We start from the raw sequence: 15,606 nt of genomic DNA, 5'->3' as shown, positions 1-15,606 counted from the left end.
AAAAGAAAACGTGGTTAGTTACATACTTGGCTTCTGTTAACATGTGTTAGTTGTGCTTGACCCTGAAAACGGACTAACATTTGATAATCAACAGGTGAAGTAAACAGCGCCGATGTTAATTATGGCAATGTGATGCGAAAAAACCGTGGTTAGTTAATTTTTAAGCCCTTAAGAAATTTGGATGTTATGAATGCAAAGTTCTTACATTTTATCATTGGATGTTGCCAGTTAGACTAATTGTTTGTAATGTTGTTGTTTCATATAAAAATGTTGGTCAGACGTGACGGCTTCATCGAAGGGCGGAGCGTTGAAGACCAAAAAGAACAAGGGTTCTGATGAAAAAGGGAAAGGTAGAGCAGGGAAAGCTAAGGTAGAACGTAAGAAACCGGAAAAGGTTCAGAAAGCCCGGAAGCGCGCAAAAAAGGATGAATTTCCAGGCATAAGGACAAGATCTGCACCGTTGCAGTTTTATAAGTGTGTACGGGCATTGACAGAACAACAACGTGACGCAGTCAGGGAAATGGGCTTTGGACGAATGCTAACTTTCAGCGTTGATGGTTTGCCGGCGAAGTTAGGTTATTTTGTTGTGGACAATTTCAATCCAGATAAAATGTTGATATGTACGCCTGCCGGTGATATCAAGGTGAACAGGAAAGTGATCCACAAGTTGTTAGGGATTCCGACTGGTGGACAAAAGTTTAGTTCTATTGGTAAGCTGCCGATGGTCAGTGATGCCATTACGGAATGGAGGGCGAGATACCCGGGGGCAATGGTGCCGCCGACAAAGATGGTGAAAATGATTGATGATTCCGATGGCGAAGACAGTTTCGATTTCAGGATGGATTTCATAATGTGTTTTGTGGCAGTGCTGGTGGATTGTCATAAACAAAGTTGTTTACGGGAAGAAATATTGGAGTATCTGGATGAAGAGATGGACTTTGCAACAATAGACTGGTGTGACTTTGTTGTGGAAAAGCTGAGAACTTGCAAGGATACATGGAATCGGCTGGACCCACAGAGTTTCTTTGTTGGTCCTCTAGCGATTCTGATGGTAAGCAACTTTAAATAACTTAGATAATTAACATGTGTTAGAATAGTTGATTTATTCCCTTGCTGAACGTATCGTTGTTTCTTGTAGTTGTTGTACGTTGATAGCGTTGAGTGCACGGGTATGGAGGTAGACAGTGCGGTGTGTCCTTTAGCCTTTTGGAACTTCAAAAGATTGAGAGAGAGAGAAAGGCTTGAAATCCTTGCGGGTGGGTTTGGAACAGGACGGTTTAAAGGATTAACACGTCCCAGAAACTATAACGTGGAACAATGGGCAACTAAAGAGGTAAAGTTAGATGCTCTAACATGTGTTTTTTGCAATTAGTATATGTTCATAGTGTGCAAAAAAAAATGTTAAAAACTATACTCAACAGGAGAGGTTGACGATATTACGACAGTTAATATGCGTGACAAAGAAGAACAAAGTCAAAATTGAGGGTATGTTAGATTCGCTATTGGTGGAGAGCCATGAAGACGAAGAAGTACAAGAGTTGAAGTCAACGTTTGATAGTTTGTTTGAGAAGAAAGATAGTGAAAGGGAGGATCACGATGATGCGGTAGATTTAGCGTCGCACAAGATCAATTCGGTCTTGGAAGATTTGAGAAGTGATGAAAAGAATCACATCAATGAAGGAGAGAACGCTGGTTAGTAAATGTTATTGTCGGGCCCTGTTATTGTCTGTGTTATTTAGTTAAATTTTTTTGAAATCCATTGATCGTTGTGGGAACGTTTTCGTAGGGGATGGCATCGATGATGATTTTTCGGATGGGTCACCAATAGTGAGCTTGTACAGGAAGTCGCTTATCCGGCAAAACAAAAAAATCAGTAAAAGTAGGCTGAAAGCAGTAGGATCTTCAGCGATAGACTTCGATGACCAAGAAGGTGGGCTAACGATGTATATGAAATGAACACGGAACCACGTGTTAAATGTTATACATTTTGTGTTGGTTATCATTATTAATTGTATCACTGAAACACATTTGGCCGGTGCTTCAACCTGTAATTATTGACAATATTTATTTATTTTTTTTTTTGAATGTGCAGCTGATGTTCAAGTGCAATCATTCGCAAATGATGGTGTTGAAGACTATGATGAACAGATTGAAGATGGTGGAAAGTCGGTTGAGGTGCGGAGATCAGCAAGACTTGAGAACTTAAAGCATGTTAGGGAAACAGAAGAAATGTTTGTGACGCCAAAAAGGAGAAAGAGAAGTATGCAGATTGGTGGACAAGGCACGGAAAGTGGCAAAGAAAGAGGTAGTTTGTTACATGTTATACCCTTTTTAAGAATACGTTTACACCGAAAAGGAGTTTAAGTACCTTTACTTAACTGTATGTTATGGAATGATATGACAGTCCTTAACACACGTCAAGGTGTTAATTATCATATAGTATAACCTTCCCTTGTGGTTGCAGCAGATGGTGCGAAGGAATCATGCGTATTTGCTGATGGAAACGAGTGTACCGGAGAGCTGGAAGCAGTTATGTCGGCGCGGGTAAGGAGATCTCCCCGTCTGAATCTGTTGAAGGATGCTTCGGAAACAAAAGCTAGCTTTGTGACCCCGAATTGCCAGAAGTCGAAAATAAAGATTCTCCGTGAAAAAACGGATGGTGGTGACGAGTCAGGTAATGTATAACATGTGTTAGCCTGTTAACCTGTAGTACCGTCTAATATGGGTACGTTACTTAAACGCATTTAATGTTCAGGTGATGTTATAGGGTTAATCAAGACTAAGAAGCAGTTGGAAGAGAGAGAACTGAGGTTTAGTGAACTTGGGCAAAATACAAATGAAGTCGGGGAAGGTGATAAGAGTGTTCATGATGCTGGTAATTCAAGTCGCGGGGACTGTAGTGTTGGTGGGGACGAAAAAAATAAAGGCGCAGGAGGGGTGGATGAAAATGATGCCGAAGAAGTGCATAAACCGCTGGGTTTAATGCGTGCAATACTGCGTATTAAAGCAGCCGAAGTGCACGGTGCACATGGTAGTTCTCGTACCCCTTTAATAATGACTGACTCTAAAAGTGTGCTTTGTTACTTTGTTTTCTTTAACGTAGGTCATCTTGTGTGCACAGATTACCGGGGTCTGGACACGCAGTTTGTTACACGTGCTGAGCGTAGAGTGGATACAGACAATAAAGTGGCTGCGAAGCCCAATGATGAACAGAACACCAATCTTAAAGCGGATGACGTCAAAAAGGATGAGATTTACGAAGCAAGGCTTGTTTGTGATCAAGAGATGGACAAAATGGTCGAGATGGAGGCCAAGGATAGTAAACATGATGAACAGAGTGGGAAGGAAGGTAAGCTTCGGAAACCGTTTTTTTTGTTTAGCAACGCTTAGCTATGTGATATCTCGAAAAATGTTTATGCAAGTGCAGATCCTAAAATCGAGAGTGAAGTTAAGAACGCACCGTCAGATGGAAGAAAGGAAGAGAGTGGTGGCATCGTTTTTTCAGCTGCGGACGGGGCTGTTGATGATAAGGACGAACAGGGGGTTCCGGATGGCGAAGACAATGGGGCTGTTGATGAGACTGACCGTGTTTTAAACAGTAAGTATTTAATGTTTTCCTGGTAGTAAGTTGTGCATGCTTTGTAACAGCATTGTGTTATTCAGCTGCAGAAGGTAAGATTGAGCATGATGGGATGCGTGCGACTATTCTAAACATGCAAGGGTGCAGTAGCGCGGTGGTTGATTCCATAGTTTCGGGCGACGGTAGTGAGAGGGCACATGATGTCGATGGAAAAGGGAAAGCGGCTGAAGAGGTCCCTTCTGCAGAGAATGACGGTAAGGACTTTCATGCTCCAACATGTGTTAAAATGGTTTCCCCCGTCTATCATTTAGTGAGTTAACACATGTTAGGTGTGCATACAGATAACGGGCCCGAGCCCGTTTTTGATGAACGAAATTTAGATGGAAAAGGGAAAGCGGCTGAAGAGGTCCCTTCTGCAGAGAATGACGGTAAGGACTTTCATGCTCCAACATGTGTTAAAATGGTTTCCCCCGTCTATCATTTAGTGAGTTAACACATGTTAGGTGTGCATACAGATAACGGGCCCGAGCCCGTTTTTGATGAACGAAATTTAGATGGCCCGAATTGGAGCCTTGGGATGACACAAATTGGAGGTCAAGTGGACGTGTCGCACGAAATTGGTAAGATATAGCATTAAGCCAAGTTAGTATGGATGGGTTAGTATGAGTCATGTATAATATACTTATTTGCATTAAACGTGCAGGTTGCACAAGTGGGAAGATGGATGACATCCCTCGGACAGAAACCGAACCTTTTGGTAAGCTAAAACACCTTCATTTATCGCATCAAATGTGTTGTAATTGTTTACGCGTTACATCAGCTATTTATTTTTTATGTGTTAGGCGATGTGGAGGCTACCGCAGACTTGAGCATGGTTATAATGGTAGACCCAATTAGCTCCTATGACCCGGCCATTGAAATCCACAAAGGTCAAACTGGGCTGGGATCTTGTGGTGGTGATATGTATGAGGTGGAGGACAATATTCCGCTTGCAAACCGTGTGCGCATGTTGGCTGAGTTGGGGGCACAAAAAAGGAAACTCCCCTTCCGAGAGAAGGTGGCAGCGGAGCCAAACAGATCACCTTACTATATAAGGACTGTTGACATGGGCCAGCCAATTACAAAGAAGGAGACAAATCTGTGGGACTACATACACGCCGATGAAAGCCCAATGCACCTTTTAAGTGGGTTTTGTCGTAGGAAGCGGGCAATGGATGCAAACATGTAAGTAGAATTGCAAACGTGGTTTATTGTTTTATAGGAATAGGGTAAACGATAAACAACAGTACAACACTGGATAATTGTTTTTTTTTTATTTAAACGCAGGAGGGAACAGGGTTCTTCGTCGGTGGCTGATGTAGATAGTCCGATACACATGTCTGTGTAAGTAGGGGCGTAACCGTACGAAATATTAGTAAAACAATAAATTACATATGTTAACGTATGCAAATTTAATTTATGATTTGTACACCTGACACCAGGGAGTTGCTGTTTAGAAGCCCTACCCATGTACAAGCGTCTCGGTCTATGTTCAAGAGTTTAAATGTTGGCAATGAGGTCTCGGATGGCATTATTGACTGTTGGGCGGAGGTGCTGAACTTCCAGGAGAAAAGAAAATCACGGGAGGCTTACAGTAGGCAATTCTTTGGGACTAAAGTTGTGGTAAGTGCCATGTATATATAAATTACATTGTGTCCTATTATTGACCTTATTAATTTCTCTGTTATGCTTGAAGTTTCCATGGATGCTCACAACTGACGAAGGCGGGGTAGAGGCGCGGATGCACAAGTTTCGGCTTGGGATAAAGGGTGCGGTCAACAGAGTTGATTACGTTCCTGATTTCCGAAATCAAGACATTGTTTTCTTCCCTATATTGGAGCACAAACACTTTTACTTGCTAGTGTTTGAGTTACGCGACCCCGGGATTTATGTCATTGATAATGACAAAGCCCGTCAAGGTCAGTTGATAGAAGATAGTGTCTACTACCTACACAAGGACACAGCGTATAAGATCGTAAGTTACAAAACTGAAAATTGATTTAAAAATAAGTGTGATAACACTGGCAAGACTGTTTTTTTTTTTTTTATTTTTTTTAGAATTACTAACTATGTCTTGTGTATGCGTATGCAGAAAGATATGTTTGTGCAATATCTGCGGGAGGTTGGGAATCCACGAGCCGATGACATAGAGTACTGCAACATCCAGCGTATGCCGGTTCCTTGGGCGACAACCGCAAACACAACTGATTGTGGGGTCTTCTTGATACGGCACATGGAGTGCTATATGGGGAAAAACCAAAGTTTTAACTGTGGGTTCAGCACGAGTGGGGCGAGGAAGATGGCGGAGGTGAGAAAGTTGAGAAAGAGGTATGCGGCGCACATATTATGTTCGGAGGTGAATGTGCTGCTGCCCAAAATCAAGGAAGATTGCCGAATAGAGTAACACGTGTTATGGTGGCTAACACATGTTACTGTAGGACAATTATGCCTTAATTTCGCCGGATATGTTTTTTGGAAACATGTAATGAACTTTGATGGATTTGGGGATTTTGCTTCCAACGTAATGCGGGGTAGGTGTTTTGTTGGGTATGGCATCGTCAGGATGTCTTTTTGGGGATAAACTTTATATATTGAATATGATGTTTAGTTAGTTGGTAATTCTAAACTCTGAAAAATATTGATGTGTTGTTAAGTGGCGTAGAATAGTATTAACCAAGTTTATTGACATAGTTTATAATGTTATATTAGAAATTGTTTTGTAACATTAAAGAAAAACAAAAAAACGCTCCTTCCAAGGGGAACAGGCTTTCTAAATAGGTAGTACAAATATGGGGAATTGGGGAAAGTTGTTGGCAGAATAGTACAAGCATGTGGGTTGGGGTCTATAAAAGCAACTTTATTGGGAAAAAGGAATATTTGCTTTTTTATCACCTTTTGGTCACATCAAAAAGGTCAAGTCACAAAGACTATATGAAATGTAGACAGGGAACTCCTCTATAAGTATTGGAGGGAAGAAGCAAATTAATATTCTGTAATACTTCACCATCCTACTTCACCAATTCAGTTAACCATAAGGTGTAAGATGTCCCAAAAGTCTTTTAATGAGATGGACCCGTGTGAAGGTAAGGATACGGCTAGCCAATCAAGCATGGAGAAGCTCAAACAAAAGGGGAAAGAAGCATGTGAGGGTCGGTGCAGGGAGGTTAACGAAAGAAAAGGGTCTCACCAAAATGGAGAGGACCGGAAAACTGGAGTAACTTCAAGTGAGGATGCTTCAGAAAGCGGAACCAAAAACGTCACTGATGTATCTGATGTGTCGCGAGATCAACCAGGCCGAAGGCAGCACGTTGTTCCAGATGATGAAAAGTTGAAGGGGCTACCAGATGAGTTGGTTAGGTTGCTGACGGATCCAGACCATGAAATGTGTGGCTGCCCGTTGTGTCCATACTCACCGGAAACAATCCAGTCCTGGTGTTACCATGACCCATGGGAGGGTGAGCGCAGCCCGTCTCCAGTGTACTTTCATGATGAGGAATTCCCCACACCATGATTAAAAGCTTGTTACTAGTGGAGGATACCCATGGGTAGTTAGTATGGTGAAAGTGGTTGAAAATGTGTTAACCTGATGACCTTATGTTGAAACAAAACGACATACGAATGTCGTCTTGTTGGTGTTTTATTATGTTTTTTTTTTCTTTTTATGTAACCTATTAGTAGAATGTTTGTTTAAGTTGCTTGAAGTCTACTTCTATAACCTGACGTGGTTTAATATATATGTTGTTTGTTATGTGGTTAACACATAGTGTTTTGAAACTTTCCAGGTTAAATCCCCAAACCATTACGTAAACTAACATGTGTTAACCAAGTGTTTTTATATATGTTGTTTGTTATGTGGTTAACACATAGTGTTTTGAAACTTTCAAGATTAAAGACCCAAACCATTACGTAAACTAACATGTGTTAAGCAAGTGTTTTTGTTCCAGATTGAGTGGTTAGCAAAGATTGTTTTGATGCTTTGAAGTTCACAGACCCAAGCTGTTTTTTTTATTCCAGATGTGTGGTTAACAAAGATTGTTTTGATCCTTTGAAGTTAAAAAAGAGCAAATCATTATGGGGAAGTAACATGTGTTATGCATCTGTTTTATTTAATTTTTTTTTTTGATCCAAGCTGTTTTTTTTACTCCAGCTGTGTGGTTAACAAAAGATTGTTTTGATCCTTTGAAGTTAAAAAGAGCAAATCATTATGGGGAATTAACATGTGATATGCATGTTTTTTTTTTCGCCATCGGTAAAAAAATAAAACACAGAAAAACAGATATCAAAATGCAGATAAAGTTAAGATAAACTGCTTCCGCTTAATATACCACAGCGGTCCACGAATGACCTTCGGGCCTAATATGACAAAAGTGGCCAAAGGCCATAGAGTTTCTTACAATCCTACTTATGATTATTGGGACGAAAATAGTTACACCTTCTTACACACGTAACAGAGAATAGCAGGATGATGACAAAAGACTGTTACATGTGTGTAAGAAGGCCAAAATGAAGAGTCTCCCATTACATAGTACTACATAAAAAGATTTTAATCAGATGATCAGTCGCCAGTGGCGGTCTGCCTTAGTTGTTCAGCAGCTGCCTTTGCTGCTTTCATTGCAGCCACCTTAAGGCAGTTGCGTGAGTCGTGGTCGTCGACATACAGACCACAACGCTTGCATAAGCGAAGCTGCTTTGGACGTTTTGGTGGTTTTGCTTTGGCCTTCTCACCGGGCCCAGAAATGCGAGTATGAGTACCACATCCTTTATTGCGTGCAACTTCTGGATTAGCAACTTCGACTGGAATGTTGATTGGCTGCCCAACTATTTCTTCCATTTGAGACTCATTTGATTCATTTTCAGTTGTTGACAACGGTTGCCTGGAGAGAATATTGATCTTGAAATCCCTGAGTTGGTCAACCAATTTTGCCAACGCATCCTCATCGGTTCTAGCAACATCTACGCATTCAGTAACGAGGTCGAGGATTTCATTCCGCATAATGGACGGTGCGTGTGGGTTGACTCCGTATCGACTGGAAATTGAAAAAACATGTTTGGGGAGGGCATCTCGGCGCCACCTGTCGTTTATGTATTGTGGTGGAATCCTTTCAACATTTTTCAAGCGATAGACACAAAAGACATGGCGACACAGATACCCGATACGTGTGAAATTCCTGCATGAGCAATTGGCCGATTGATCGACATTGTTATACGTAACCTGATTTGAACATAGACAAAAAAAGGAAAAGCCCTTTAGATGCAAAATATGTTAGAGTATGTGGAATAATGTAAGTGCCTAACATGTGTTACCTGATAGACGTTTGTGATGTTGTTCCTTTTATCCAAATGAGTGACGTCTATCAGAAGACTGGAATCGCTCGTCTCGCTTTGGTTTGTGATGTAGCATAAAAACTTCCCTTTAATTATTTCTTTTTGAACTTGGGCGAAAACAGCGTTTGTGTAAATGGCGAACGCGTGTTGTTCTATCGCTAACTCAGTATTGCCAGTGAACATGGTAGAAGAGGTTTTGAACTCCGAAACACGTTGACGATATCGTTGGCTGTCTACCCTATTTTCAAAGCACATCATAAATTGCACAAGGGTGTTTGCGCTTGTTGAGTTAACCTTGAAGGCAGCGTTAGAGCTTTCGCAGCGGGAGGTGGTCTTCATCAAGCAACACATGGGCAGTTCTCTAAAGTAGGCTGGAACCCAGAGATGTCTCATGTTGTACATGTCGTTCAACCAGCTGTGCTCTTGAAGCCCAAATGTTTGTAGGAGGTCATTCCAGCGGGACTCAAACGTTTCAGGTTTGATATAAACATTCCAAACCAACCGATGAATGCAGGACCGAAGATCAGTGTTATCGAGCACGTCGGCTGAGATCTGAAAATTTTAATAGTTATAACACGAGTTAGATTAAAACAGTTTGAGAAGACATGTAAAAAAGTGTTATGTTGGATAACACATGTTAAAGGTTAACAAACTTATGTATACCTTGGAGGGTAGTTTTTTCATTATATGCCACATGCATAGACGGTGACGTGATTCTGTAAAGACCATAGGAACAGCTTGTAGCATGGATGGGTCTTGATCACTCAGCACGAGAGTTGGTTGAGTACCGTGTGCCTTCAAGAAAGCCTTAAGCAACCACACGTAAGATTCAATTGACTCGGTTGATATCAAACCAGCTCCAAATGTAACACATTGGAAATGATGATCCACACCCGTGAATGGCACAAAAACCATCTTGTACCTATGAACAAAAAAATTGATTTGATGTTAACAATATGAATAACTTTTTTGGGGTTAAAATTGGATACTTGGGGATCAGGCCTAACATATGTTAGAGGGGAGGGGGGCTAACCTGTTTGTGCTGTAAGTTGCATCAAACGCTAGGACATCGCCAAAAGCTTTGTAGTTAAGCTTTGAAATCTCATCAGCCCAGAATACAGAGGACAACTTTCCGTTTGATACGGTGTAATCAAAAAAGAAGTTGGGTAGGTTGTCATAACGCTCACGCAAGCGTTCAAGGAAAACTTGTGCGTCGCGTTCACCAATAAAAATTCGCAGCTGGTGGCTAAAGTTTTTAAAATCGACCGGTGTCCCATTGACATTGTGATGCCCTCCTTTTAAAGCTACAAGGCATCTATAAGACCTCATTGGTCCGATGCGGTTTAGACTCATGTTATGAATGAATTGTTTCGTGGAGAATGACAGTTTCCGTGATATCTTACTAAGATCACGGTTGTAACTCTCAACAAGTTCATGATTATGAATATCATTGAAAGTCAGGACTGTGTATGAATCGTTCGATATCGATACTAGTATGCTTGCCTTACAGTCACACCATGAGAAGGTGGTCCTCCGGTGCTTAACAGAAGATTCATCTAGGGTGTCAAAAGTCCACTTTGGTTGGGGTTTTCCATATTTTATGCATCGGAGATACTTGTGTGTGGGAATTCCATTCCAGACTTTAGTTTGACCTTTTTTAACAGAAAAACCTGCTTCGAGCGCATAAAGTTCATACATGGAAAGAACATCCTGAAAGGTTGGATAAGTTTTACCACACACCGGTATGAACTTATCAGCAACATTAGGAATCCAGTAACGGGTTCCCTGAGGGGTATCAAAAACAAAGTATGGATTCGAAGGACCTGTACCATAAAACGGAAAAAGTTATGAATCTGCAATAAAATGGCATGACAATACAAGTTATAAAATGTGTGATATGAAAATAAAGTGGGATCCCATTGTCCATTGTACAACCGTCTAACTGGCCGCGTGGTGATTCAGCAAACATAGAAGGACCATGAGATGATCCAGAAACAGCAACAGTCATGGCTTCCATCTGGGAATCTTGGGATGCTACATGTGAACATTATAGAAAATGTTTGAAAGATGACATATCTAGTGAAGAAATAAAACAAGAAAAGTGTAAGAAAAAACAAACCTTCATCAATATCCATATCCTGGTCATCAATAACCGCGTTTTTCATGAAATTGTTGGATACCAAAACATCCGGGGATCTAACAGGGGCTTCAGATGACCGAGAACAATCAACATGCATATAAGTGTATGCAGATGCTTCGAATGCAACACGTGAACATGGCCATGCATAATAGGTTGGATTATTAGATTAAAAAGTTGTAAAAGACAAAAAAGAAAAACAGATCTTCTAGAACAGTTAGTAAACTATATATGGACAAACCTGGAGCATTAAATTCTTCATCGTTTTGGAAGTCGCTGCAAAAGAACCGGTTTGGGAAACTACGGACCGGCGACATTAATTCAGAGGTTGGTGGATTTGTCTCCATTGATATTAATGGAGATGCTTGCTACTGTGGTGTAAATATGAAGATTGATGATTCTCTGATGAGAGATGTAGAAGAGATAAAAGGGAAATATGAAAAAGAAATATGGGGGATTGTGAATGTACGATCTGATGGGCAATTAATGAAGAGGTCATCTCATAATTCTTAGGGGTTAAAGAAAATTACTAATATAACCTTCATGTAAAAGTTAAACTCATGAGATTAGATCAACGTGGCAACATGCTAGCCACAAATATAGTTTGCTAAGTTTCTTAAAAAAATGGGGTTTTTTTACCAAGCATTATCCTATATATATATATATATATATATATATAGGGTAAGGATAGTGTAAAAAGAGCCTAAAGTGTGAGAAGTGTAAGAAGTGTATTATAACACTATATATAATACTATATAACACCATATAAACACCGTATAACAATATGTAACACCATATAATACCATATAACACTATGTAACACTATATATCATTATATAACAAATATAACACTATAGGTTGTCTGATAACATGTCTATGATAGATGTATAGTGTTATATTTGTTATATAATGATATATAGTGTTACATAGTGTTATATAGTATTATATGTTGTTACATATTGTTATACGGTGTTTATATGGTGTTATATAGTATTATATATAGTGTTATAATACACTTCTTACACTTCTCACACTTTGAGCACTTTTTACAGGATCCTCTACCTATATATATATATATATATATATATACTAGGTTATAACCCCGTGTATTACACGGGTTGAATAAATAATGTTATATACTAAATAATAAAATAATATATCTTTAAAAACCTTCTTTATTGCACAAGTTGAATAAATATAATTTTATATGTTAAATAATAAAAAGTTATATATATAAGAACAATATTGTACAGGTTGAATAAATGTAATTTTATATACAAAATAAAAAAGTTATATCTTTAAAACCACGTGTATTACACGAGTTGAATAAATGTAATATTGTTTACCAAATAATAAAATAATACATCTTTAAAAAACCCCATTTATTACATGGGTTGAATAAATGTAATTTTATATACCAAATAATAAAAAAATTACATCTTTAAAAATATGCGTATTATACGGTTTGACTAAATGTAATTTTCTGTACTAAATAATAAAAAATATATATCCTTAAAAAACCTCATGTATTGTACGAATTGAACAAATCTAATTTTATACATCAAATAAAAAAATTACGATTTTAGCCCCTTGTTATATCACTTTTACCCTTTTAGCCCAAAAAATAATTTTTTAACATCTAAGTCCCTAACGTCTTTTTTTATAACCTTTTTTGCCCCTAACGTCTTTTTTAACCCTTTTGGCCCCTAACATTTAATGGATGGGGTTAGTGTTAGAGGCCAAAAGGGTTATAAAAGAAGACGTTGGGGGCTCAGATGTTAAAAAATTCTTTTTTTGGGCTAAAAGTGATATAACTACAGGGGCTGAAATCGTAATTTTCTCTTAAGAATTTTTGAACATTTAAGCCCCCAACGTCTTTTTTCTAACCTTTTTGGTCCCTAACGTCTTTTTTTTAAACTCTTTTGGCCCCTAACATTTAATGGATGGGGTTAGTGCTAGGAGCCAAAAAGGTTAGAAAAGAAGACGTTAGGGGCTCAGATGTTAAAAAAAATTTGGGCTAAAAGGGTAAAAGTGATATAAATACAGAGGCCAAAATCATAATTTTCTCTAAATAATATTATAAATGAGAAGAAGATTAAACTAAATAATAATTATCCATACGATATTAAACTAAATAATATTTACTAGGAGGGTTATCTATAATTAATTAGAAAAGATTAAATTAAAATAATAATTATCTATAAGAGGTGCCCTAATATGATGATAAGTGTACAAAAGTGGTTTCTTTTATTATATAGTATAGATACCACTCTATTAGAATTTGGTTCACTATATACAAATTTACAACTATATCTATACGTATTAGCCCAATCACGCCAAAAAAAAAAATTGACATCAAATCTAAAAGTTAAATCCGAAACCGTTTAACAATAGTTTGCTCATCGCATCAATGTCTCATGCTGCTACCCTAAGTTGATCGTCTCCTGCTCTCAATGTCATTGTTCGTGTAATATGATCATCGCCTCATCGGCTATAACGTTGTTATTCACTGATCGGAAAATACTCGTTTGATTTGAGACTCGGCTTTAAATGATCCGCTCCGCTCGATTCAATTTATAAACGAGCCAACCACAAGTAAAGGTCCGCTTAGCTCGTAACCATCTTCCCAGAAGTGTACAAACCTGTGCTATATTGTTTTTGTTTTAAGATGTTTAATGATTCTATGTTGTAACTTTGAGGAATAAAAGTACCTAGAGATTGACAATTTGAATTTTTATATATAAAAAAGGTCAACAAGTTGTATTAAATTTTTGATAAAGGGCTAACACGTATGTAGAATAATTAAGTAACAAGAATACGGGTCAAACAAATCGAACGGAGTGAGTCAAAAGTTGCTACATGTGTGATGTGGAGCAGATTGAGAGGCAGTGCACTCTTTCGTGGAATAGAAGTAGGATGTAGAGGTATAACTGTATAAACGACTAACCGGCCGAGTCGATTGCGAGTTATTCGAGGTGGACTTGTTTTTTTTTTTTTTAAAGGATAACTTCATTAAAAAACCAAAAGCCAGCTCGAAACCGAGCGGCCGACCCACAAACCAACAACCCTAATTACATATTTACAAAACTACACCAATCCTTCCAAACTATACATCTATCTTTCGATCTATTCTTATACAACACAAACCCCAAGGACCTAATTTCACTAAAAACATCTTCAATTTTAAAAGGCTTCCCCGAGAAAACCAACCTATTCCTAGCTTTCCAGATACTCCAACAGGTAAGAATGGCAATACCATGAAACACTTTCTTCTTCTGACCGCCGAGACCGACCCAATTATGCATCTCTAAGATATCCCTCATCGAGAAGACAAACAGATTAGAAGTCTTACACCAAGCCTGAATTTTCTGCCAAATAACTGAGGAGACCCCACATGAAGTAAAAAGATGATCCACCGACTCAACCTCCGAATAACAAAGCGGGCAGCTCCCGTCTACAATATTAATACCCCTCCTTTGCAGCGCCTCCCTAGTCGGAATCCTATCATGCTCGGCTCTCCACACAACTGGAGATGGACTTGTTAATACATTGAATTAAATAGTGGTCAAGTTTGATTGAAGCTCATTTAATAAAAGATACTTAAATCCGAACTCCATATATTAAGCTTGATTATGTTTCCTGAGCCTAAACGAGATTATTAGTTACATGAGTATAATAATTTTGGTTTAATACAACTAGTATACAAGTACATAACAAATATTATAATATTATGATGTAAATAAATAAATAGACATTATGTTGTATAGGGATCAGTTCAAATGAAAACCACCACGAGTTGTGAGAACCGTGAGAACTTTTTGATTCCGTGTGAGTTGGGTTAATTTTTTTTTTTTTGCACAAACGTAGATGAAAACATTATAAACACATATGTAAAAAAAGTAAAAAAAAAATTGTCGAGTCGTTAGTTTTGACTGACAAGTTTTTTTTACGCCCTGATCAAAAAAGTTCTCATGGTTCTCACAACTCGTGGTGGTTCTCATTTTAACCCATCCCATGTTGTATATAAAACTATATTTATGACTACACACACATGTGTATATACATGTATAGGGTAAAGATACAATACAGATGGGTCTTAACATACTAAACATGCGATGTGAAGATATATTTTTTCCATCTAATTAAGCAGATTTTTAGTTGAAAAATGTAAAAAAAAAAAATTGTATATTTACTCTAGTAGACTAATTATGTGCAATTACACTAGAGTCCTTACATAATTGCTCTACTAGTGTAACTACACGACTTTTTTTTAGATTCCGTGACTAAAACATGTGCTTAACAAATGGGGGAAAATTCCAAAAAAAAAAAAAAAAAATCTTTTTTCACCTCTCACATTTAGTATATTAAACTCATTTGTACAATAACCTTACTGTATAAATAAATAATCAAATTCTTAAATCGTTAATAATAAACAAGTCGAGTCAAGCTAATGAAATTACTCACGAGCTAAGTTTGAGCTCTAAAATATGTTGCTACAAAAACTCCAAGATCTAGTGTTGCGACT

General features: G+C 38.3%; 2 protein-coding genes across 2 annotated transcripts; both read right to left on the bottom strand.

Annotated features, from left to right (window-relative positions):
• Window positions 1–8,174: 8,174 nt before the first annotated feature.
• On the bottom strand, window positions 8,175–10,642 carry LOC110902325 (protein FAR1-RELATED SEQUENCE 5-like). Its single transcript, XM_022149014.1, has 4 exons — window positions 9,978–10,642; window positions 9,608–9,866; window positions 8,924–9,496; window positions 8,175–8,831 (listed from the first exon to the last, which is right to left on the bottom strand). The coding sequence occupies exons 1-4, from the start codon at window positions 10,640–10,642 to the stop codon at window positions 8,175–8,177; spliced, it is 2,154 nt and encodes a 717-aa protein (XP_022004706.1).
• A 97-nt stretch (window positions 10,643–10,739) lies between these two features.
• Window positions 10,740–11,545, bottom strand: LOC110903547. Its single transcript, XM_022149410.2, has 3 exons — window positions 11,323–11,545; window positions 11,064–11,198; window positions 10,740–10,978 (listed from the first exon to the last, which is right to left on the bottom strand). Exons 1-3 carry the CDS (start codon window positions 11,426–11,428, stop codon window positions 10,740–10,742), a joined length of 480 nt encoding a protein of 159 aa, XP_022005102.1. The 5' UTR covers window positions 11,429–11,545.
• Between the last annotated feature and the right edge of the window lie 4,061 nt (window positions 11,546–15,606).

Source organism: Helianthus annuus, chromosome 13, assembly GCF_002127325.2.
Source record: "Helianthus annuus cultivar XRQ/B chromosome 13, HanXRQr2.0-SUNRISE, whole genome shotgun sequence".
Classification (NCBI taxonomy): domain Eukaryota; kingdom Viridiplantae; phylum Streptophyta; class Magnoliopsida; order Asterales; family Asteraceae; genus Helianthus; species Helianthus annuus.
Note: the sequence above shows the minus strand (reverse complement) of the source record. Positions and strands in the feature narration are given on the sequence as shown.